This window comes from Chelon labrosus (genome assembly GCF_963514085.1).
Source record: "Chelon labrosus genome assembly, chromosome: 21".
Classification (NCBI taxonomy): domain Eukaryota; kingdom Metazoa; phylum Chordata; class Actinopteri; order Mugiliformes; family Mugilidae; genus Chelon; species Chelon labrosus.
Window position 1 is genome coordinate 2,819,792 of NC_140354.1, and position 25,350 is coordinate 2,845,141.

Below are 25,350 nucleotides of genomic sequence, written 5' to 3' on the forward strand. Positions count from 1 at the left end.
TGGTAGAGGGACCACACTTATGTTTGCATTTGGTTTGGATTGTGCCATTGTAGATTCAAAGTTAACTTTAAAAGTTATCTCCCACACACCACTTCTCTTGAAATAAATCTTCCTTTACCATAGATAAAGATCCTTTTTGGAATAAACAAACAAAATGTTTTAAAATAAGCTTTTTTATATACTCTTACTGTAAAATTGCAGTATTTTAGTATACAGATTGTCTGTCTTACAAACTGTGCAACCAACCTCGACCACCACCAGCCTTCCACTCTGTGGACAGGTTTCAACTAGTACACAATCCAAAGGGTCGATACTGCATATTTTGAGGAGTGTCAGGCATTCATTCTCCCAGCAATGCCCAAGGACTTGAAGTGGATAACATGAATTACTCTCTCTAAATAACAGCACAGTTGAAGTATTTTATGTGGTTCAGTGAATGAATTAACCACAGATTATGATTCAGTTATACAGTATATCAAACATAGTCACGCCCTCTTAGCTTGTATTTGATTTCTGGCACATTTAAAACATAGCATTTAATGCTTTTACCTAATAAAAATGCTTTCATGAAGTTGGACCATGAATCAGTATCATGATTTATAAATTGGCAGACAGAGACTTCAGTTTAGATGAGGTGAAAGTGAATGTGAATGTGAGGTGAAGGCAGGTGTGGCAAGTTACCATTTATCAGATGTGGCTATGTTTACTTATAAAGCAGATGCCTGGGATTCAATTTAGAGTCTACAAGTGTTAATACCATTGTTTAGACTGAGTCACTCTGAAACTTTTTTTTGAATTCTGCTACAACTACAATGACAGGCTTAAAGAAGAAAGCAAACTGTGTTGTCCATTTTTAAAACAGAAGAGGAAGGAAGAGACTGGCAACATGTAGAAATTCTCTGTTGCTATTTTCTTTTTTCACAAACCAGTTTACAGTCAGCATTGTCAGTCTTGATTTTGTAAACCATCTTTGTGCTGTCTGAGCCAACTGACGTTTAATAAATTAGTAAACGCGCAGAGAGGGATAAAGAAGCTACTAGTGCCACTGACTCATACTGCAAATGTTTGGCAGATAATAACAAAGCGGCCTAACTACTCTCCCAGCACTGTTGTATACAATTTATACAATGCTGCTTTCACATTTAAAAGAAAGACCAGACACAAATGTACAAATTCAATGTTTTATTTCTACCTTGAAACAGAGACAGTCTGTGATTCAACAAATGAAATACAAATAAAAAATACAGTTAAATTTGTTGTTTCTATTATCTTAATTGTAATAATCTAATGACTTTATATCTACCCAGCGACAGTGCATGGTGCAAAACATCCCTGATTGATTAAAAAATCCTACACTAATAAGCTTGCAGTTTCTAGGGTTAAATTTGTCAGTAAAAACAACAGGAATCAAATGTGATTAGAGAGCAGATCTTCAGAGGTAACAACTTTTAACTATAGGGAAGCAATTTAAAAAATGTTGTAAGCACAGTTCTGTACAGCTATGAAAATGAGAATAACAGTGGCTTTTATTGGACCATTTATTCAAGAGATCTACAAGTTCAATAAAGTTTCAGCATCTCTTACAGGAGCCAGTTAATTGTTCTGTAGTGCTGACGACAATCTTTCTATATTGGAGATAGTCTCAACAACATCATAACTCACAAATGTTTTTCCAAATCAGCTTCATCAACAAGAGGCACTCACTAATAAACCCAACAAATCTTTCTAGACAACAGAGCATCCCACGCACACTCACCAACATTTCAAATTTGAGCTTAAGTCATTTCACTTTGGCCACTTTAAAATGTGAACAGAAACTGCAAGTAGCCAGACTTGCACATTTCCTGTAATAATAGTGTTTGTGCATGTATTTCTATGAATCACACCATTGCACTTTAATTAAATTTCACTTCCTGAGTTGATCTTACTCAAATTGAATTAAGAATGATTTATTTTATACGCTGTAGTATGCTGTAGTGTTGGGGTTACACTGAATCTATATTATAAAGCCACACATGATGCTGAAAAAACCTCACTGATGTTATAGAATCTATCAAGGTACTGAGTTGCAAACCTCTGGCTGAAGGAATGGAAGGAGAAAAGGTGGGGCTGAATTCCAGCTTTCCTGCTCTCTGTATCAGTATGTGATATGCACTGCTTTCTGTCTGACCAGTATATACTGGCTTTACAATCTGGAGCACTGCAGTTGCATGTGTTCATACTTGGACAGAGGGCTGAAGAATGAGGACAGACAGCAGACAAGTAAAACCAGACACACCGATTATGTAACAGGCAGAAAGAGTGCTTGGGTTATTAGAACTGGGTAGCTGAGTACCCTAAAACATTGCAGAAAAAATATTTTTCACCAGTTGCAATAGCCTGTGGTGAACTGTGGCCTGCTTTCACTAGGAACACCCTGTATGTCAACCGAACTTAATGCACAGGAGAAAAGTAAAGCAGACATTTTGTTATATTGACAAAAACTTATTCAGAGTAAAAATCCAATATCTTTTAAGTTTCTTTTTTCACTCAAGCAACAGTTGTTAGACTTGAGAACCATGTATTTGATTCTGTCCATGGCTCTTTGTTTTCCTGCAGCAAGCTGCTGAAAGAAAATTAGAAACTTACAGAAACTTAAATGAGAACAGGGAACGATGACTGCAGTCACAAGCAATGCAAGTACATTCTTGTCAATATATTTTATGTAGCACAATCTAAGCATCAAAGCATAAAAAAATTATTTATTGAAGTTAGTACTAGCTGTTCCCCTGGGAATTACTTTATCACATAAAATTTAAACTAGATTTATGGTGGATTTACTGTACATGATTATCTTAAGTATATTCATGTTGAACATGAAATTATGATTTTGTGCTCACATCCTCCATACTGTACACACTGAAAGGTTTAGAAGATCAATCTTCTACTGCCAAAAATGTGATTTAAGTTTCCAAACATAGGTCCTCAGATTTCGCGCAGTTTAAGCTTGCAAACAGCTCTCCGTCAGTGTGGGTTTTACATTTAAATAAACCCACTCTTTGTTTTCATCATGGAATCAACTGAAGTGGTCTTAACTGGGGTGCTTCAAACAGAAAGGTTACAGCTATGATTCACCATCTCATCTCCCCTTTTATGGTTTTTGCTTTTGCTTACAATGAAACATACAGAATATCATCAAGCCACTTTCTCCTCGGAAGACGTCCTGAGTTGGAGTATACCGAGTAGATCTACTGTTACAATTCTCAGGCAATGGGCAATAGAAAGTGACTGAGTCACTGGTTTCTTGTCCCTGTCAGTCCTTTTGCCATTTCATAAACTGCTTATGCTTCAGAAGACATTGTTAAAGAAAATAAACATTGAGGAAATTCCTAATTCTAATCCAAAGATCTGTTTTTGAAATAAACTTACAACACCTCATCCAGAAAGCAGCCTTAAGTTATCCTCACCTACAATTGATGAATTTCCACCAATCACTGGCTCAATCTGAAGCACCATGCAAAATCCTCCTACGTTTTACCTCGGTGTAAACTTGGTCAAAATGACACTTCACAGACTCATTAATAATACATCCCCTCAAGCTCATCCATTCAAAAGGTACCAGACCTAAAGACAAGAGCAGCCACTGTGAGCGGCAATATGATGAAGCAATGGCAAAACACAAAGTGATCAGCATGATGGCATACTTCAAATAAATGGTTATTTTTATTTGTCTTCAAATTTCAGTGAACTAAAAATGAGAAAAAGAAAAAAATAAAACCATACTGATTCCATGTATCTACAAAAAAGCAAAACTATCTCACATCTGTGATCCTAAATCATTGGTTCCCAAAATGGAAGAGATTTATTTTATTTTTTATTGTGAATCCATTAAATTCATGGATTCACCTGCACATATTTGTTGTTGCTGAAAAGCTTGTGGAACCTTCTGAATGTTCATGTTTTGCATAAATATGATCTAAAATATCAGATTTTCCCATCAGTCCCACAAGTAGACAAGCTTCCATGGACGACTTCATCAAGTTAGCATAAGCATGCCACACTAGATACTGAAAGCAAAGGTTCATACACTTTTTCCACTGACAGACAAGTAATATTAGATCATTTTCTTCAATAAATAAATTTCAAAATATAATTATTTCTCTCATTTGTCTCTTCTGTTTAACTACTTAAAGGATTCTGTGAAAATCTGATACTATTTGAAGTCATATTTATACATAAAATCTTGGCTTCACAAACTTTCAAGCACCACTGTCCACCTGTGCACCCAGTGAGTGGTATGTGCCATTACAGTTTGACCGTGCAACTTGATCCCCTAACCTCCCGATCCCAGCCCTTCACCACCCACCCACCCATCACACAGACATACACGGACCTCTAAAACAGGATGTACAAAAGCTTGTGTTTAGCATTAAACAGTGCAGAGGCTTAACATAAACAGCTAAGACTCTTCTCTCTCTCTCTCTCTTCCCCTTTCTCTCCTCCCCTGCAGAGCCAGGTTTGAATTTACATAATGGATGGAAAGAAGCCATTTCTATAAAACTGACAGGAAAACAGAACAGAGGGCAAAGGAGGAAGAAAAGACATACACACAGAATACAGCAACTCCCTCTGCATCATTCTCACATTTTACACACGTTCATACTTAAAAATTGCACACAAATAGCCAAACAAACACTTAAAAATAGTTTCAGAGAAAAAAAAAAAAAACATGATTGAACCCTGGACACTTGTTTTCTTTGTTGCCGTTTGGTGACGAGGGAGAAACAAGTTTGGGAGGTAGAGGAAAAGAGAGCGTTGGGCCGACAGGGGGTGGCAGGTTTTGGGCAGGGGACCCGGCGGGTGTTATTTCTTGGCTTTAGCAGCCTTGGCTGAATTTCGCGGAGGAGTGACCGGTCTCCCAGATCCCATTCCTCCCCCTCCTCCATAAGGATACAATTTCTTATCTGCTGGTTTCAGAATCTGTGAGACAGACAAAGGAGTTCTTAATTAAGACTGGCAGACAGAAACACTGAACCCCTGTGAGATTCAGAGAGAAAGTAGTATTTACCTATTTTCAGTGTTCACATTTAAAAAAAAAAAAAAAAAAAAGAGGAACCGTTAAACCCACCTGGAAGGAGCACATGAGTGTTTCATCCACACTCATCATGGCACCAGCATTGTCAAACTCTCCACAGTAGTTGGGAGCCGAGAAAAGAGTGACAAGTTGCCTCTTCGCAAAAAACTCATATCCATCTTCAACCACCTGTAGACAGAAATGAGACCATCAATACTGCATGTAACAAAAGAGAAATAAGGAGCTGGAATGGTTTTGGTACATGTTAATGTGAGAAGCATCACACATTCAGATTTTCAGGTTCTTTAACAAAGTATTGGATCTTAAATTTAATTTACATCCATGGACATTATATTTCACAATTTGCTTTATACTTTGCTCATGGATGATAAAATTAAGCAAAAGAACTGTACTTTTTGATTAGAATATGCTGAATTAAAGCTCCTTGCCACTTTAAAATGTCAGTGTGTATAACCAAGCAAAATGCAACATAACAGATCTTCCAAAAAAAATCTATTTAGAAAGATTAAAACATACATTAAATCTACATCTAAAGATTAAAATGTTCAGTTCTTGTTATTTCAGTAGTATGTTTGCTAGTATAGTCATCGCTGGTGGCAGTGTTGTGCTGCACTACGCTTTATAGAATTGTGATTTTAATATTCTTCTACCCTCATGTTTCTTCTCATTATAAAGCAGTCCGTGTTCAACAACCTCAGTAATAATAATAATAATAACACAGAATTAAATTAATACCTCTCTGACAGTGTCAATCAAATCTGGTCATTATTCTCTTTTTAAATGGAGGATTTATAGCTGAGCTGTGTTACTGAATTCACGGATTTACCAACCAAAGTGGTTGTGAGTGTACAATTGCAGTCCTTAAATAAAAAATAAAGGACAAATAAATACAGTGTTAATTAACATGGGCCATGGCCTCCTGGCTTTTAATTTGTACACAATGACTAGTAAACATTACCTGATGCGCCCTGCATATTAGGTCCATGTCATGTTTGTGCAAAAATTTGGCCACCACATCTGCCCCGAATGTGAAGGAGACACCGCGGTCGTTTTCACCCCAGCCCAGCACGTCTTTGTCTGGATCAGCCCACAGCAGGTCACACAACAAACCCTGGTCGGGCACGTCTGTGGGTCGCATTACTCTGCGGATCTGCTCCATCGACTGAAGATCAGGAGAGAGGCCTGGAGAGAAGACACGCAGACAACACACACCCATCTTAGTCCAATTCCCATTACCTCAACGTTTCAAAATTATATATCAACAAGGTCTACCTCCATGACAGCAGAAGATTTTCTCATCTACAATGGCAGCCACAGGTAAACAATTGAAGCAGTCTGTGAAGGTCTTCCACAGCTTAATGTTATACCGTCGCTTACCTACCAACACAAGAGGAGAATGAAAATTTAGTAAATCAGTCAAGAACGCATGCATGTTTTTCCAAATCGATAGGCATTTTGTATACTTACACTCATCATAAAAGCCATAGATTCGATTAATGGAGGCGCATTCATGGTTGCCACGAAGCAGGAAAAAGTTCTCTGGGTATTTGATCTTATAGGCTAAAAGCAGGCAGATAGTCTCCAGTGACTGCTTTCCTCTGTCTACATAGTCACCCAGAAACAGATAGTTGCTTTCTGGGGGGAAGCCTCCATATTCAAAAAGCCGGAGCAGGTCATAGTACTGACCATGGACATCACCTGCAGGGGGCAGCAGAAAAGCATAAACAGAATATTTTGACTGCTGCTGGATCTAGATGCCTTTGTATGTGGAGTTCACACTTATCAGCAGAAAGCCACCAGTTACAGAAGAGTAAATATGTAGTTGATCACAAACTCAGTCATTCTAATGAGCACCGTCTCATGCATGAGTCTGCAGTGCAGCCTCTTAGACTTTATTTTCACACTTGGTCTGAATGGAGTAAGCCAGTGAAATTCACACACCCCTCGGTTCATTAACACTCACCACAGATTTTGAGGGGAGCTTCCAGTTCAAGCAAGATGGGCTGGCTGAGGAAGATTTCACGGGACTTGAGACAAAGGCCACGGATCTCATTCTCTGTCAGCTGGACATTCTTCCCTGGCCGAGAACCCTTGACTGACAAAGGAAGATAAAGAGAGACGTTTTACGGGATATACAGTAAAACCAAAAAGGCAGGGCTATACTCAAGCGCTGTAAGACTGAATGAAGACTGACATAAAGCACAATGAAACATGCTCCTCATATTTTGAACCAGACCAGGAAGTTAACACCTCCCACCAGCCAAATGCTGACAAATTCTGTTAGCAGTTCAGTCTAACAGCCACTTCATCAGGTAACCACATAAGATACATTTTTTAAAAAACAAGCTACTTACACAAGCTACACTTTTAATGCTTACCAAACCACAACACCCCTGTGAAGCACATCTGAGAAAACCTGATTAGTGTTAACCAGCTTGACACTGTCAGGCTCAAAAGCAAGTCTTATTGCTTAGGTGGCAGTTCCAACTGACGCTGAGACAAACATGAAACCCACTTCCCCTTCTTGTTCAGCAGCAGCAAAAGTGGTGCAACCACCTAATTAGGACTCTCTTAGCATGCACTGTTAAGAAGCAAACAGTGGCAGGCTACTGTCTGTAGTCTCAAATCAAAAAGACGTCCAAGATACATCACATCAACTGCATTTTTTGTGCCGTAATGAAGGTATTGTTGTGTTCCAGTCAAGCAGCTAGCTGATGGTATCTTAAGACAGGTTTGTCAAGTGTCTCAGTGTCATTGGTTCTCACACATACCACGCACATAACTGAGGCAAATCATAATAAATACTTGAATGAGGAACCCAACTTATGTTCTTGACATTCTTAATAATCACAATCCCACACCACATGAATTAAGTGTCATCAAGGCTTTAATGCTAGAAAAGGTATGAGTGTGATGTAAACAACAGAAAAATGCATATTTCATACCAAACCAGGACAACCAATAGGAAATCAGTTGAACATATTTGGTCATTTACATGCCAAGTGGAGGGCTTGGATGTGATGCCATGTGACTGCATCCCAGTGAATGTGAGTGTGACACTTAAACAAGATTCCTGCTCCCATCTGAAGTATGGAATCATGTTTGTTTGTATTGCTGACCCAATCAATCACGCCCCCACTCATGCTGTTTGATGCCAAAGCAGCTCCCAACAAGCCTAGTTATGAGGAGTCTCATTCCCACCAAACCAATTCTACACAGCCTACTGAACAAGTAATATATGTAGAGCAGAGACGGAGCAGCCTCCAACCATCCAAGTGACAATTATATTCAAGCCACGTACAAACAGAGCTCGCTATAATGTTTATGGAATTGATTTAATACTTGTCAGTTCTCAGTCGGCGAACAGACAAATGCTTTTACTTTTAAATGCCACAGCGTTGCACACATGGATGATGACTGGAGAACTATATCGCTTTTCAAATTAGATTTCCTTCACAACATTACATCTTAACATTACATCTTAACTTGTAACGTAATACTTCAAAGCTCAAAGCAAATACACAGAGAGCCAACTGCTAGTTGCTTGGTCAATAGTGAGATCATCATCATTACATATTTCCTATTATGAATAGTCCTGTTGAACATCAACAAAAAATTACCACAAGCAATCTGACATTTCAAATTCAAAAGCATTTTAAGATAGATTCAAAGTCTATGAACAAAACGCTGCTTCATTACACTTTAAAGTTGCCCACTCAGGTGAAAATGTGTTTCTCTATGATGACAATAGGCACAATCAGTAACAGCATGCTCATAAGAAAGATACGGCTAATTCATTTTCTTGAGCCTGGCCATGCAGACGTCAGGTATCGGTGACAATGGGCCTGATCTATAGGGGTAGATCTATATGGAGCAAGCGAAAGGATCAGCAATCTGGAACTTTTCTGAGCCTACACATTCGACTGCTACGTGCAATACCTGCACAGCAGTGAATGTTCCAAGGGGAGGTGGTAAAACTTCAAGCTATAACACAACCAACTTAATCAAGCATCTCCAGAGATTTCATCCTAAAGAGCATGCCGAGTTCGTTTAACTGAAAAAACAAAAAGGAGGCATGTGAAGCATGGATGGGCAGCCGCTGTCAGTTGTTGGGGACAAGGGATTAAGATTGCTGTACTGGTGCAGTTATTAAATAGATAAGTAATTCAGTACATTTATATCTGTTTATTTGTTTAAAAAAAAAAAATAGGAAAGACAAGTCTGTTGCCTTGCACAAAAGAATGATCACAGTCTTTTCCACACAATGAGACATAGTTTGTTATTATTATTTTTATTTATTATTTTATTATTATAATTCAGCACTGTTTTTCTGTAGCGGTATCGGATAAGTATCGGCCGATACTAAACCTCAGATATCGGTATCGGAAGTGAAAAAAGTGGATGGGTACATCCCTATTCACAGTTGTTATTCAATAAATGCTAAAGTAAATTTAAAGGGCATATTCTGATGATAGCGTCATAGATGACGCTCCACCATCGGGTTTAATAGTGCTTGCAAAGCACTTGAAGAGGAATGGTGAGAGTAGAAATCAACAAATGAAAGTATTATGAATGCACTTTTTTAAAGTGATGACTAAAAGCAGTGAAAAGTAGGTATAAATACTGCAGGGCTGCTTGTAACTTAAAACCTGGATTACAGAAGGCTAAGCCCTGACAGAGCTTACTCCAAAGTTAGCCACATAGCCAACGGGCAACAGTGAGCATATCATGAGGGGTACAGACAAAAAGGCTTTCCACGGCACTGATCATGTCATGGGGACTGAAAACAAAGAACTGGACCAGCGCAACAGAAAATCTGCTGGGGTGTTGGAAACAACAGTTGGTTTGGTCAAGCACTCCTGACTCAGTGCTGGCTGGGCTTATGTGATGTCACACTCTGCAGACATGGTATTAGCAACACACTCCCAGAATTCACTTAGCTTTAGATATACGTAAGTAATCCAATTGAAACTGGTCATTATCCAAACACATTTAATTGGTTTGGTCTCGAAACACATTCAGCAAGCAGTAGGGTTACTTCTTGACGCTAAGGTATAATTTATCAATCTTTTGAGATGCGACACCTGCAGTGGGACAGTTAATGTTGAGTTTCCTGAAGTTTTAACTGTATAACAACAATATTCCAAACAATAAAACCACAAATGCAGAGAAAAAGGTCAAGTAAGTTACATAAGAGGATATAAATACTGACACTATCTGACTTGTTTGTCTTCTCTTCTGTTTGGCAGGCAACCTTATCACGGCCCAAGTACAACAATCCATGTACAAAACAAACCAGTAGCCAGCATAGTGCAAAGTCAAACTCCCAGGAGGCACAAAGATTGAACATGCATATTTGTGCATAATCCTGATCACATCCACCAGCTCAGCTTAGGCTGATCATGTAGGGCCTATATTTAAGGTGGTAAACAAACAAAGGGCTAAAGGTCAACTTTATAAACAGCATTAGTTTGGGTAAGGTGCAATTTTTACAAATTACATCTTGTAGGGAGCACAAGACCTTTTGTGGAGTGTTTCTTGTCTAGAAAGTCTGGGATATTGTGCTATATAATTAAAGGGGACTTGACTAACGTATATAAATAATGGTGCTCCTGTCAAACTGCCATGCAAAGCTGTTTCTATACAAATAGTGCCATAGGAGAAACTCCTAAGTGTACATGTAAAGAAGACATAATTTCTTGTAAGGCAAGTCTAGCACACTTGCCTTACAAGGACAACCCTAGAGGTCACAACCTCTTTGCTTGTGTGCTGTAGATGAACTGTACCGAGAGGTCTGGGGAGATTTATGCCTCTGTTTGATGTCCTCAGGGCTCCTGTTACACAATCATCATGTGGATGTGAAGATAAACAGCCCTGTTTTCTTTCACACACACTTCTAACCATGACAAGTCTGTCTTTACACAGTGTACCAAGGAATGGTTAGCATGCAGAACAAATACAGATTACCAGTTAATCCATATCTGCTGAAGAAATGTCTCAATATTTTTGCAAACTCACTTCACCTTTCAACAACATCACGCACAATAAAAAAATGAGATGTAAAACTATGCTCATTTACAAACATACATTTTGAAACCAAAACATGTAACACTACTTCCTAATAAAAATAAATGAGGTGAGCAGCTGATATTGCGCTTCAAAAGCAGCAGCAGTGTTACAAAGACAGCCGACCAGCAGTTTTACACTGTGTCAGTCAAAGCATATTTGTACACCTAATTAAAAGCCACTCTGGCAAGTCTGGAGCTACACATTGTAAACAGATCCTTCAGCCACAAAAAAAGCATGACACAGCTAGAGGGGGAAAGGGAAAAAAAATATGATTGGAAAACTTCTTGCAGTGAAAGTAATCAGTTAAAAGTGTCTTTCACTGCTTTATAAATACTCTCCAAGAGTAATTACTCAAATTGGGCATTTCTGTTCATTCTGATGTGACTCCCAAAAATGACAACCTTCCGAATCTCCTCGATGGAAAAAAGCAAATGCATTAATCAAAACCCATAAATCCTGAACAAGTAATTTGCATAAATAAGTGTGTCATGTTCCCCTTTTATCCGTACTGCATCACTGTGACATCACGTCTTTCCCCTTGATTTGTAGAAATCACAACAGCAATGACAACAGAAAGGAGTGCCTGTAATAATATATATATATATATCTTTCCGAACAAATAACGTTACAAAAATGAGCTAAACGGTCTGTAAAATAAAAGGACTGAAATGGTTACAACCTTTGATCCAAATCCAACCATAGAGGCTGAGAGCAAAGCAATCTGAAGTAGGCAACACCAAGATACCCTTAACCCTTAATCTTAATACTATTCTAATATCGCATAATCAAATAGATGCTTTTGCATTGTAGGTTTGGTCTTCTCACCTTCCAAGAGACGCTGAATTATAGAGTCAATGTTTAATTTGTCCGGCTCCGCCATTTTCTTTATTCAGTCAAGACCTCGGTTTTCTGAGCAGCACCTTAAATGTAAAGAAGAGAAAGCATAAGAAAGACACATTAACAATTAGTCATAATGTAAGTCATAATTCACACTGGTTAGCTACCGAATGTATCCCACCAGCTATCGAGCTATGCCTGGAATGGAACAATCAATGAGCTTATGCGGGCTTGAGCTAACCAAGCTAGCTAGGTAGCTACTAGCCAAGTAACATTAGCTACACATATAAACTAGCAGCAACACAACTGAACCGCGGATAGTTAGCCAACGCTAGCTATATAAGAAAACTTGTAAACAGATTAAATGTCCCCAACCTTGGCTTCGATTTACTACAAATGCTCCCTCTGGGATGAAAAAAATGTGTAAATATTTATCCTCCGAGTTCAATCTTGGTCCTTTTGCTGTGGCTAGTCCGGGGCGAGCCACTCTTCCCCAGGAACTTTAAAAGAGGGCCGTTTGTACCGAAGCATCCACGGTAACATAGGAGGCTCAATCAAACCGATCTCTTTACACGTTTCTCACACGATGATTGGTCCATTATAAAATCTAGAGCCAAACTTTTCGCTTCTGATTGGACACATGCTGGGTCCGTCTCACATATAGGCCCCGCCCACACCCGTTTACAACCACATCAATGGAGATTCAAATTAAAGCTTAAAGCACGCCATTCAGTGTTCACATTTGGAACTGCAATAAAAATCTAAAACCAATTGAATCAGAACATATGATCTGACCTATTCACGAGAGGCGGAAATAGCACATGGCCAGAAAAAAATAAATATAGTAGGATTTTGGATGCTGAAAGACTTCGGCTTCCTTTTTAGCTCCCTTATTTAATCAGTAGAATAAATCAACTGTCAGCAGACAAACACTGTCACAGCTATGATTGCTTCACATTATAACAGGGTATACACAATATCCATTTTTAAATCAGACATATTGAGGCATGGTATTATTTTCCAGATATTTTAAAATGTCGAGGAACAAAGTCACAAATGGAAAAACATTCTTGTCAAGGGCATAATTTCATGCAACCAGTAATGGAGCTCAGGCTGCATATAGCTGACATCAGTGGCAATTACTACTACTACTATATAATTTTATATCATATATGTTTATTAATTGCATTTGTGTAAATTGACTCCACTAAAGCTTCAGTGGAACTGATAACCTGACAGGTGCTCGATCACAATACTGTACATTCATGTAAATACTTTACTAAAGTAAATGTTTGAGACATGTGTTAACTTGAATATCTTCATTTTTTAATAACTTCAGATAAAAAGTAAATTGCCCCAAAATATATTAAATCATGAACACGATAATATTTTCAAACTTCCAAACTTCACATAAATTATATTTGCATACAATTATACTTATAGCATAGATTTCAGAAGTGTCAAGTCTTTGCTTTATTCTAAGAACTTTAGTAAAATAATTTTATTTTATGTTTGTAATAACAAAGCCATTCACTTCTATTAAAATTATCTATTAAAATATAGTTAATTTCAATTACATGCGTGTCTGAAAACTCTTCATCACTGAAGCCTCTATCAAACTCAGATCTTATTTTTCTGTATATTATGCGAACCAAAACTATGAGTGTGTACGTGGGTATCACTTGCTGATAAAGCCTTAGTTAGAGGCTGCATTCCTTTTCATTTCCTCAATTTCTTTCCTTCTCAACATCCCAAGAAACCCAGCTTATCATCTTACGCAAAAAAAGCCCACTCTGTCTTGGTTTCCACAATTGGTCACCTTCTATGTGTCATCACAGTTTCGACAGAGCTAGGTGCGTGTGTGGAATGGTATTTGTTTGTGCAGACAGGGTACACAGAGGGAAAAATGGGCAGTCTTCCAGATGACTAACTTTTCTTATTCTGGCTCCCTGTGACGAATACAGCCAAAACAATTCATTCAGCATCAGCATCATCACAGTCATCATGAGAACATCTATAGTTCTTGATCAATTTTGACAACTGATGCTAAGGAGTTTTTACTACTAAGACAAAACAACAGCTCCTCATCCCCAGAGTAGATTTAAGGCAGGAGAAGAGAGGGAAACATACATAGGGCAAGTTCAGTCTAGTTATGTGGTCGTTCCCTCCTGTGTACTCCCCTACACAAGCTGAGCCCCACCTAAACCTCACATTCCTCTACAAATACCGCTTCTAAAAACGCAGCCTCTTCACAACACTTCTACGCTAGAAGAGAGCATCTTCAAAACAACGCACGGGCAGAAAGGAACAAAGAACCTCAACAGACACCTCATTGCATTTTACATTTTTATAAAAGGTAGGCTTCCTTTTTGTCTGCTTTTTACTCAAATGGCCAGCCTGATCTCCGAGAAGAGATTCTGAAAAAGCTTGAAAAGAGAGGATAAAAGGATTGGTTGAGGATTAGTTGGATACCTTTTTTAATGGACACTAGAAAAAACAAAACAGTGTGAGAATAAACAGCTGTGAGATTAGAAATAGGGAATAAAAGGTTCAGTTCTTTTTTATCTGTGTTCCCTGTATTTAAAGGTTTATGTAAGAATTTAGGGGCATTCCTTAATTTAAACAATTGTATTATGCAAAACGCAGTATTTTTTAAATAGTTAAAACAATTTTAAAGGTACATTGTTTTCAGTGTTTATTCGATTCAGAAAGGGCAGGCCATACATGCTTATAATGAATAAAAGTATAGTCTTTTTATGCTTGTTCCAACCAGCAGTAATTACCCTGGTGTTCCAACTCTGAATGGGTCTCCTTTGTTATTTCAGTAAATTTAAGGAAAAGGCATAGAAAACTGGATTTAATGATCATCATCACTCAGTTACCTTTGGTTACAGATACTACAAAATAAATACAAAAAATTTAATTTCCTACTTTTTTTTACTCTAATCTTCAGCTCTCTTTTATATGAAGATAAACCATAAGTTTACCCTAAAATAAGTATGTAAAGGAGAAAACTTTGAAGAAAGATGTGAGGGAGAGGCTCAGCCAGTCTCAGCCTACAGTCTTGAGTAGAAACCCCTCCTGTCAGGACAAGTTAAAACCTGTCAGAGGATACCATTGTTTATCTGTACGTTCATGTGATCTCGGAAAAAAACCCCAGCCCGAAGGTAGATTTTAATGCCAAAGTAACAACACCGAAATACCTCCTACATCCTGGATCAGAAAGGAGCTTCGACTACTTCTTCCCGCATAACCAGACAAGAAAACTTAATTTTAGATGAAGAGAAGAGAAGTTTCAGAAACAAACAGTAAATGTTATTTAGCCAAAGGCTGACGAGAAAATAAAGTACTATGAATTAGCAGTAACTTAATTATCTCCCTCATGTCTCTGTGTTTTCTCTCTATTGTGTCTTTTCTAGAATGGGATCAGCTGCAGTTCATATTGTATGTGTGGCCCTTGGAGTCATTGGTCTGATTGGCGTCATTGTGTGTTGTGCTCTCCCTCGCTGGAAAGTGTCCTCCTTCACAGGAGCCAACATTGTGACTTCACAGGTAATTATAAAATTGGAAGCACAGGCTATAATTTCAACTTGGATCAATTAACCATCAAATGAAATGTTAATTTTTAATTATCACAATAGTATCCTGTATACTTATTTTGTCTTTCTGTCTTTGTGTGATTAGAGCACTCAGGGGGGTTTATGGATGAATTGTGTGGTGCAGAGCACTGGCCAGCAGCAGTGCAAGAACTATGATTCCCTGCTGGTGTTGCCCTCTGATCTGCAAGCTGCCCGTGCCTTGACCATTATCAGCTGCATGCTCAGCGGCCTCAGCCTTCTCATCCTGTTCTGTGGCGCCGACTTCACCACCTGTGTGGAAAATGAGGACGCCAAGCCTAAGATCAGCATAGTGGCCGGGGTGGGCCTGCTGCTGGCCGGAATCCTGGTGATCATCCCTGTCAGCTGGTCCGCACACATTATTGTGCAAAACTTCAAAAACCCCTTGAACGCTGAGAGGATGGAGCTGGGAGCATGCATCTTCATAGGTTGGGGGGCTGGTGTGCTTCTCCTTCTGGCTGGGGGCCTGATCTGCGGCTTCAGCAAGCCCAGATCTGGCAGCTCAGGAGGAACCGCCAAGTACTACAGCAACAGTGCCTCAGCCCCAAACAAAAACTACGTGTAGTGGCCTTATGAGAGGGACTGATGTTTAAGAGAAAAGAGGAGATAAGCAATAATGCAGCAAAGTTTTTTTTTAGGGAAAACACAAACAGGAAATGTGTAAATATAAACTTCTGATAATAACTTTCTAGTTTTCCTTCTCGTTTTAATTTTCATATTCATGTAGTTATGCGGGTGATTTTTTTAGTTTTGGGTTATAAAAGTGAAACATGCAATTTATAGATCAAACTCACAATATATCTTTTGACCTCAGAGTTAAAATGATTTATTTTGGTTACTACTTTGACATACAATACACAACTGTGATATGCTTGCTCCACAAAAAAATTGCATTCCCCTTACTGTTCTAGAAATATTTGAAGAGGTTTTTTTTTTTTTAGAAGAAGAAAAATAATCTGATACTGTAAACGTTAGGTGCTCCAAAGGTTCATATATTTGAATATCATTTGTGTCTTTCTCTTTAATATTTTATATCACCGATGTCAGTAAAAACTGATTTAACCAAATGCATCTCAGTAGGCCTCAGGGAACATCTGTGTGCACTTGATCCTCTTGTGACATGTTCTCAAGAGTCCACGTTGTATGTCACATCATGTTATCATACCCTTATTAGACGTGGTTTTGTTTTGTTTCTAATTTGTAAGATGATGGGTATAAAAGAATAAAAATTGGTCTAATTCAAATATGTATTTCATGTGTTCTTTAAAACAAAACTCAAAAATGTACTTTGAAAATACAGAAGATTTTATTTCAAACTAAAAGCATATATTAAAATAGGATTTGTTCTAATTGATCACAGAAAACCAAATAAACAAATTCAAGCTTCAAGCAACAATAAGAATAGTTTTGTCTGCTATCTCTATCTCTCCCTTTGTCCAACTACAATCAAAAGTCAACAGCACTCTTCTTCCTCTTGTCTTTCATTGCGCTGTTGTTTCTCTCTTGACTTCTGCGCTTGATTTATTTTTCTTGTTTATCGAATTCTTCTTGTTTAATGCTTGCTCTCCAGCTCACTCACACGCTTGGTCAGCTCCTCTAGCGCTGCTTTGAGGTCCTTCACCTCCTTCCTCAAGGTCTGAACCTCCTGAGAAGAGAGACAGAAAGACAGCTGTGATGTGATGAAGTCTGATTACACACACATATCTGTTTATTCACCATATTAAGCTCTGCATGCGCAATCTTAGTTAAAGAGTTAACTAAAGCCATGGGATAAATGTATGAGTTAAAAAACAACAATACTTTTCTTTCAAAGGTCGGAAAAACTATAAAGCAGCATAAAGGTTAAGAACTATACGTTTATCCTAAGACTTACCCCGCTGCTGTCCGGCTGATTCCCTGCCGAAGCAGTCGTGGTCTTCAGGAGACTTTTGTGAACTTTGAACTCCTTGGCTTTGGTGGTTGCTACAAACCCTTCCTTTAGGGATATCAGAATAGGCTGTGCATCTTTTCCTTCAAACCACTCATCAGCTTCAACCGAGGGCTCGGGACCGATGGTGTTCGGGTATAAGTCCTCCTGGAACAGATCCGACTAAACAGGCAGAGAAGGAAAGACTGGATTAAAGACAAACAGCAGAATTTTGTAACCACTGGAAACTCATTCTGATAGATAAAGATAAACTTTGTTAAAACGTTACCTTGCGTGGCACCGTCATGACTATGGGCTCACATTTCCTCTCATGGAGTTTGTAGAACCTAAGGGTAGAAATCATTTTCATATTTCAGGTTGTAAATTTTGTCCTAAATATGTCAGACGTAAACTAGACTGTCTGCAGCTGTGCTTGCACTTGTGAGAGGTACAACTCTGTAAAAATGGATCTCCAAAATCCTTTGGATTATCAGGGGGCCATGAACATCTGAGAAGACCAAAGTGGGGGAGCATGTTTAAAAACCCCTGAGCTACAATTATGTACCTACCTGGCGATTTCACATTTGTTGATCTCCAGGCCCCTCTTGGGCATGTATCCCATGCCCTTTTGGCTCTCCTTACTGCTGAACATGGACAGGTAGTGGACGTAGGGAGCTTCATCAGTCACCTCAAAGTAACGGATACTGCTGTCCCCCTGTAAAAAAGACACGACAAGTGAGCTGCATGTGTCTGTGGGAGTGACACACATACAGACACACAGATTTCAACATCTATATCTAACCTTGCCACATAGGTAGACGATGCCAGTGTCTGGGTCATAAAATGGCAGAAGGACTCCGCTGCTGGTGTCAAGCTCCTGCAATGTCAGTGGCTCTCCAAAGTTCTTCTGTTAAAGGAGAAGTACAATAATTATGAATTTGATTATATCTAATATGACATAGAGTGTAATAAGGCTGTGCTAGCAGACTGCAGGTAAGCCAGGGCTTATTTAACTGAGACTGATGTGGGATATTGCACAGCAGCCACCCTTTGTGCTGTAATAAGCTTGTTGTGAAACAGTGGTGTCACTCCCTAACAACTGAATACATCCCAAAATCACAGTTGACAGTTTATGATGTGAAATCTGTTATTTACTATTTTTTTCATTTATCTTTTCATGAGTGATATATGTGTGGAGTGTATCAGTTTTCACAGTCATCTGCTTAAAGAGAGTTTTGTGCAGCAACTCAACTTTTAAACCTGAATAATATTTCCTTTAAATCTATTTATAGAGTCTGGATATTTTAATGTGGGAGTGAGAGTTGATATCATATTACAAAGTATTGTTACATGTCTTAAACCATATGTGGAGGGGATGTTTTTAAAAGCATATTTTTGTAGGTCCTATATAAACACTTATCTGCTAAAGGTTGAACAGTTTCAAGCATTCACACTGACGTCTCAGAATTTAGCAGTATTTGTCCCAGGGAAGTAGCTTTTTCAGTGCCAAATTTGTTACATGTTGTGCAGTATGTAATGTGTACTTAAAGTTTTGGAGAAATACTGAAAAAAAAAAATATTTTAACATAAAGAAAGAATCACAAGCTTTGCAGCTGTTCAGTTGAGTAAAGAGGGTTTCGGTCTGAGACACTCACTGGATCCCACAGCGCCACCTGTCTCTCACTCATGCGACTGAAGCCCGTACTGAGGATCTTCCCATCAGACATGAACACCGCCCTGATTGGTCTGGAACCCTCATGAGCCTTCTCCTTCTCCTATAGGTATGAAAGTAGAGCAGAGTCATACAGAAATATTACATCTGTGCAATACTATACAAAAAGAGATGGGGTTTTCCCCAAGTTTCAGAAACATTCATTTCCATGATCATTTCTAGAAATGCTACTGTGGTCAGTTATTTTCTAAACATTTTAATGATTGATTGAGAAGAAGCAAACTCATTGTTAGGTATAACTAACAACAGCCAGTTGTTCTGTGAGTTAAATTTCACCACAGTTGTTCAAGAAGAAGTACAATTTGACTTGTTCTGTGCAGCTACAGAGAGTCTGGTGACAGAGCAGCGTGACAGGGAAGTGCAGTGAGATAAGGAAACCTACAAAGAGGACGGTGCCCTTGCGTGGGTCAAACACCCGCAGGGTCTTGTCCTTGCAGGAGGTGAGAATCTTGGACCCGTCCCTGTTCCAGCAGGCGCAGTAGATGAGGTCGGTGTGTACGGTGTCAATCCTCAGTGCTGCTTCACCGCGAGCCACGTTCCAAAGGATCACCACATTATCACAGCCTGCACAAACACGACGGGGATAACAGTGGCAGAAAAAGAGAGGGGTAAAGGGCTTAACTGTGGCCTCATTATGAACAAAGTAATCTACAGTTTAAGTCAAAATGAAAAAAGCTGATTCAGACGTGTCATTTTCAGAAAATTCTGCAAGGAACAGAGGCTTCAGAGCACAGAGAACAGAACATCATGACAACAACTGAAAAAGACTTGAATACAGTGTTTGACAAATGATTTGGTTCTGTTCCACTTACAGGTTTTTCCAAGACTGGAAAAACTAAACATTCCTAAATCTACCATAGTAGCAGAAGTTAGCACTAATATTTAATCATTTGTGGCTCTTCAGTGTATATCAAGTGCATTGTGATAAAAAAAAAAAGAAAAAAAGAGCCAGCTCTGTGGTTCAAATGAATAATTCCATGCAAATTCTTGTTGGTATTTAAAAAAAAGTTTTATATGTGTATGCATTTTGTTGACTGGTTATTAAATTATTTAGTGTAAGTTCAGAGCCTGACAGAGAGTCTGGAGGTTCAGAGAGTGCATGCAATACGCTGCTGTTGCTGCTGATCAGTATTCAGAGTGTGGGTGGAGGCTGTGAGAACTTCCTGTTTAACAAACGTCTGAGTTTCATTCAACTAAACACCTGTGATACATGTCACATTCATCTCTGCGTGGTTCCTCAAAATACATGACACATTTATTATCAGTAAATGCAGCAACAGCAGCAACTGAGACTGTGTTTTAGCAGGTCCACAACGTTTAAATGTAAGTAATACCTGCACTCAGCAGCACGTTATGAGCAGTGGGGTGCCAGCTCAGGATTCCAACACGTTTGGAGTGGCCTTCCAGCTTGACAACAGGATCTGTGAGTGACGTGGTCAGCCCACCATCTGGAATCTCCCAAATCTAATTACCAACAAAGACATTTAGACATGTAACTTGCATATGCAATGGGACACTTTAAAGTCTTGTGAGGCATGAAACATTCTATTTTCTTACCATGACACTGCAGTCCTCAGAGCCACTGGCAATGATGTTGTCATTGTGGGGACAGAACTCAATGTCCAGGACTGGACCTGTGTGTCCACATACAGTGGGGTAGGACATATCGATGCGTCCTGTCTGTAGAGAGAAACAGCAAGCAGGATGTAGACATAATACAGAAACTAGACAGCTACAGAAAGTGAAGAAGATAACGCAAAGAGAACCAACAACTGCAAAAAAACATCACAACTGGTCACTGGGCCTTAAAGTAAGATGCTACAAGCATTATGCCACTAATATGGATCTTAAAACAGGATGAGGGTTATTTCATGCTTTCTCAGTGCATTTCTCTGCAATTTCATGCCCAATGGTCCCTTCACTTATTTTTGTCCTTTGAGAATTGTGTACTACTGAGAGATAAAACCATGAATAATGTGGTTTCTACAGGGTTCACCAAGTTACATTTATCTAAAAGCTCTTTCAACAACATAGTTTTGCTTTTATAATAAATTGCATTAATGACTGATAAATAGCAGAAAATGGATAGATGAATTAAACAATTAATTGTCTATATACATGCAGTAGTGAAAGTGTTTGCAAAAGGTCTGATGGAGCTTAGTGAAACTCCACAAAAAGTATAAGACAAAAAAAGTCTCCTGCAGAACAATCCACTGTCTGTAGTACCGTCTGTACACTGTCTCACTGTAAATTAAGATTTTAAACACCATCTAAATCTTTATTTTTAGGAAAAAGCTATTCAGTGCTTTGTAAGACTTTTCAAAAACACAGAGACTGATTCAAGCATATTTAATTGAGGCCCCAGTCTTTGATGAATTCAGGTGATCATTAATTGAACCACAAATATTGCAATTTGCCACGTTTGGGCAAAATGCAATATAGAAACGGCAAGGCACCTAACACACTCTGCAGAATAACTGCGTCGAGGCCACATCCTGTCCTCCTGCGCTGAGCTGACAACAAACTCCTAATATGGTGAAAACTTCTCAGCAGCGGAGTAAGTGACGTGGAGAAAGACTCAAAGACAGCATCAAACTTCCTTATTCAGCTGAATGTGTGATGGTGACTGGCACTATTCAAATTTCAGTTCAAGCATCGTGTTAAGAAAAAAAAACAATATCCAATTTGCAAGTGAAGTGGCCAACATATCCAAAAATGGTATCATGAGATAGCAGCTAAGGAGCAGATACACATTTCTTCTTTCTTTCTTTTGACCCACCTTGTTCAGGGGCAGCACCATGAAGGCTCCTCCACCACTGGCGTCCACAATCATGGCCACAAACTTGGGGTTAACAGAGCAGAAGTTGCTGTCCCAGGTCATCTGGGAGATTCGGATGTCATCATAGCATTGGTCAGCTTTCACAGCCTGGCCAAAGACGTGACGGAACTTGCTGGACCTCACAACCTTCCTGGACATGGTGAACTAAGAAAAAACAAAGCTTACTCTGAGGACAGGCCTTAAACAAATAGACAGGAATTTATTTGTGCAGGAAAGGTGGGAACATTTGATTTTTTTTTTTCAAATGCACCACACAGGTCATCATCTGTATGCATAAACTAAGAAAATAACTTTTTGATTTGATGTGGAAATAAACTGATGGACAAAAAGCTGACGACACAGTTGGAAGTCACGACAGAGGAAAGCTAAAAAAAAGAGGAAGCAAAAGCTTTCACAACTGCTTCCTCTAGTCTGTCTGTGACTGGCACTCTCAAATGTCTCTTTCTCTTAAATGTCTGCCTTACTGAAATAACTGTTGGTGATTAAAACAAGACGGCACTACGAGGATGGCACAAAAAACACGAGTTATCATCGCTTTGACCTGCATGTGCTGTGTCGCCTAAAAAGGTAGACAAAGTTGACAAAGTGGCAGTTACACCACATCCTCTAGAGTGAGCAATAAAACCACTAACCTCTCCTTATTTGTAATTCACACGCTCGTGCTGTCACCAATCCTTTCAGAAACTAATACCTATTTTAGGAAGTAAGTTGAAACGTATACAGTGCATCCTTTACCAAAGCACGAATCAATCTGACCGTGTAATGAGACTTATGTTCAGCCTCAAATCATCTTAAAAAGTTCAATCAGAAACAGCTGCAAAAATAAACCAACTGTGTTCCTTTTAGCAACAGCACGCACAACAAAAAACACGAAATGTTTTGCTTTACCTCCATTTGTAGATTTTACTTCCTGAAATCTGCAGCCGCGCCTAAGCTCAGACTCAGTATAACAGTTTTACTGCATGTGCATCACAAGACCTCTCAAGCTGCTCTGTGCCTAATTTAATAAACCTTTACAGAGTGAGCCGTAATTTTATCAGGCATCTCAATAGTCTGTGTCTACCACTGCCTCTCTCTGTTGTGATGGAAAACATTGCCCAGCACAAAGCAGGAAACTCAGCCCTTGTGGAACATGAGGAACAAAGATGTCCAATTCAAATCAATAAGGTTCTGTAAACTTAACGTACTATTATATAATAAATGCACATATTGTAGGTAACATGATCTCTTTGGAGATGTTTGCAGGTGCATGACAACATAGACAAATGTTTCAGGCCTACCTGGGAGTCGTGAGGGGGTGATTCAGCTCAAGGAGTTTCGGAAGTGCACCCGGCTACCAGAATGAGAACTTAGAGGAGATGGTAGGTTAAAGTACATCACAAAATGACATGGAGGAAGTGAGACTTTGAAATGAAGGTGGAAGTGGGAGGTGTCTTCTGTGACATTTTGGGGTTGAAAAAGTGCACAAGGCAACAGGACGGCAAACACAGTGCACATTCTATGAGACCTTTAGTGAGATAATATCAGGATAAAACTGACACAACAATGCACACTTTGATTGTGTGGAGTTCAGTTCGCATTTAGCAATAAATGAAAGTAGGCTTGGGTGAGGATTCACCTCATTAACACTTCCCTTCTGACATGTGGAACGACCGTAAAAAAGCTTTTCAAAGGCATTAACCTGTCAGTGAAACTTCAGACTAATGTGATGCATTCCTGAGATTCACAGTTCGGGGCAGAGGTGCAATATATGTAATATACCAAATTATAACAGATAATATAAAAAGATTCATTACTCAACGTTTTACTGGTCAAGATTATTTCTACCTGCATTGCATTATTGGAAATGTGAGAGCCTCTTGGTTGCCTTAATTCATCATTTTTGGCTCTTATATGAGGAGGTGTAACACTAAAACACAAAGGGCCCTTCAAACCCCCGAGCTACAAACTTTACCTAACTGGTTCTGTCATAACAACAGACTTCAGTCTACTATATGAACAGCTGAGGCAAAGCAGGGCTGTTGCTGTCTTGTTCTTGTGTCATTGTGAGGATTTAAAACCTGATGTCAGCATACCTCGACACTTGTGAGGATCGTCATTTTGCAAATGTACTCCCTTAATCATCAAATCATGAAGATTAACCAGAGAACCACCAGCCACTAATTGTGTTGAACTTTGATGCTTTGTGATTCTAAAACAATTCATTGATTAGCTTCCACTTTTTACTCTAAACTACAAATATCCACTCATCTTTTTCTGCTGCATAGATCTATTGCGGTTTACCTTTTTAAAAAGCTGTGTTCAAGGAGTGTTTTTACTTTTTAGGATTTACCACTGTCACTGAAGATGATTAGACACGTCCCAACACCTGTACTTGTAACAGATGGCCCCAAGAAGCCAAATCAGTCTCAAAACCATTTCATTTAAAAGTATCCAGTCATATGAACAGTTCTTACATGGTTTTTATCAGAGCTGACCATTCATTCATTGATCTTCTGTAACCGCTTGTCCTGTGAAGGGTTGCGGGGTCTGCTGGAGCTTATCCCAGCTGTCATCGGGCGATAGACGGGGTACACCCTGGACAGGTCGCCAGTCTATCGCAGGGCTAACACAGAGAGACAGACAACCATTCACACTCACATGCACACCTACGGCCAATTTAGAATCACCAATGAACCTAACCAGCATGTCTTTGGACAGTGGGAGGAAGCCGGAGTACCTGGAGAGAACCCACACAGACAAGGGGAGAACATGCAGACTTCACACAGAAAGGCCCAGTCGGCCCATGCATTCAAACCCAGAACCTTCTTGCTGTGAGGCAACAGTGCTAACCACTATTTCACTACGCCGCCACAGAGCTGACCAATTTGGACTTAAAAAAGAATGTCTTAGACTAGTTTAAAACTAAGTGGCATTTGGATGTCATAACAGCCTCAGGAAGTTAAGCCAGTTATAGGCATGTGCTAATTATAAAAGTGGACATGGTAATTTGTCAGAATTAAACTTTGTTGTTGGGAAAATTGCACGTTGCACAAAGAGGAAGCCAAATGTATAAACAGCTGACCATTACAACTACATGTGTAACTTTTATGCTTAGTTTAATCCTAAAACCACACCGTTGAAAATGTGACAACCAATTAAATGTCCAGTTAGAACTCGGACTTGTTTCTCAAAACTACATACCTGCACACTGTGCCTCTGTCTTTGTGAGGACCAAAACATAAACCCTTTAATTCTAACCTTCACCCTAAAAGTAAGCCGTAATCTTCCAGCAGC

At 39.1% G+C, this 25,350-nt stretch overlaps 3 protein-coding genes across 3 annotated transcripts; 1 reads left to right on the forward strand and 2 right to left on the reverse strand.

The window, feature by feature from the left end:
* Positions 1 to 1,169: 1,169 nt before the first annotated feature.
* Positions 1,170 to 12,491, reverse strand: ppp1caa (protein phosphatase 1, catalytic subunit, alpha isozyme a). Its single transcript, XM_084571271.1, has 8 exons — positions 12,356 to 12,491; positions 11,969 to 12,063; positions 7,038 to 7,169; positions 6,542 to 6,772; positions 6,347 to 6,451; positions 6,033 to 6,256; positions 5,108 to 5,242; positions 1,170 to 4,959 (listed from the first exon to the last, which is right to left on the reverse strand). The coding sequence occupies exons 2-8, from the start codon at positions 12,021 to 12,023 to the stop codon at positions 4,843 to 4,845; spliced, it is 999 nt and encodes a 332-aa protein (XP_084427397.1). The 5' UTR covers positions 12,024 to 12,063; positions 12,356 to 12,491; the 3' UTR covers positions 1,170 to 4,842.
* A 1,694-nt stretch (positions 12,492 to 14,185) lies between these two features.
* Positions 14,186 to 16,841, forward strand: cldni (claudin i). The gene is made up of 3 exons (XM_084569901.1): positions 14,186 to 14,336; positions 15,400 to 15,532; positions 15,665 to 16,841. Exons 2-3 carry the CDS (start codon positions 15,401 to 15,403, stop codon positions 16,160 to 16,162), a joined length of 630 nt encoding a protein of 209 aa, XP_084426027.1. The 5' UTR covers positions 14,186 to 14,336; position 15,400; the 3' UTR covers positions 16,163 to 16,841.
* Positions 16,540 to 23,594, reverse strand: coro1a (coronin, actin binding protein, 1A). The gene is made up of 11 exons (XM_084569900.1): positions 23,355 to 23,594; positions 22,015 to 22,218; positions 20,793 to 20,915; positions 20,570 to 20,699; positions 19,618 to 19,799; positions 19,159 to 19,278; positions 18,306 to 18,410; positions 18,073 to 18,218; positions 17,793 to 17,850; positions 17,471 to 17,686; positions 16,540 to 17,242 (listed from the first exon to the last, which is right to left on the reverse strand). Exons 2-11 carry the CDS (start codon positions 22,210 to 22,212, stop codon positions 17,150 to 17,152), a joined length of 1,371 nt encoding a protein of 456 aa, XP_084426026.1. The 5' UTR covers positions 22,213 to 22,218; positions 23,355 to 23,594; the 3' UTR covers positions 16,540 to 17,149.
* Between the last annotated feature and the right edge of the window lie 1,756 nt (positions 23,595 to 25,350).

What these genes read in the sequence shown, in the direction of transcription:
- coro1a (XM_084569900.1), bottom strand. Translation starts at nt 22,212, where the DNA reads ATGTCCAGGAAGGTTGTGAGGTCCAGCAAGTTCCGTCACGTCTTTGGC. An exon ending in TGGTGCTGCCCCTGAACAAG is followed by an intron (nt 20,916 to 22,014) that starts GTGGGTCAAAAG and finishes TTCTCTCTACAG; the next exon opens with ACAGGACGCATCGATATGTC. An exon ending in GCAAGGGCACCGTCCTCTTT is followed by an intron (nt 19,279 to 19,617) that starts GTAGGTTTCCTT and finishes TCATACCTATAG; the next exon opens with GAGAAGGAGAAGGCTCATGA.
- cldni (XM_084569901.1), top strand. Translation starts at nt 15,401, where the DNA reads ATGGGATCAGCTGCAGTTCATATTGTATGTGTGGCCCTTGGAGTCATT. An exon ending in CCAACATTGTGACTTCACAG is followed by an intron (nt 15,533 to 15,664) that starts GTAATTATAAAA and finishes TTGTGTGATTAG; the next exon opens with AGCACTCAGGGGGGTTTATG.
- ppp1caa (XM_084571271.1), bottom strand. Translation starts at nt 12,023, where the DNA reads ATGGCGGAGCCGGACAAATTAAACATTGACTCTATAATTCAGCGTCTC. An exon ending in AATCTTCTGCTGTCATGGAG is followed by an intron (nt 6,257 to 6,346) that starts GTAGACCTTGTT and finishes TCTTCTCTCCAG; the next exon opens with GCCTCTCTCCTGATCTTCAG. An exon ending in TAATATGCAGGGCGCATCAG is followed by an intron (nt 5,243 to 6,032) that starts GTAATGTTTACT and finishes TTCTGTCTACAG; the next exon opens with GTGGTTGAAGATGGATATGA.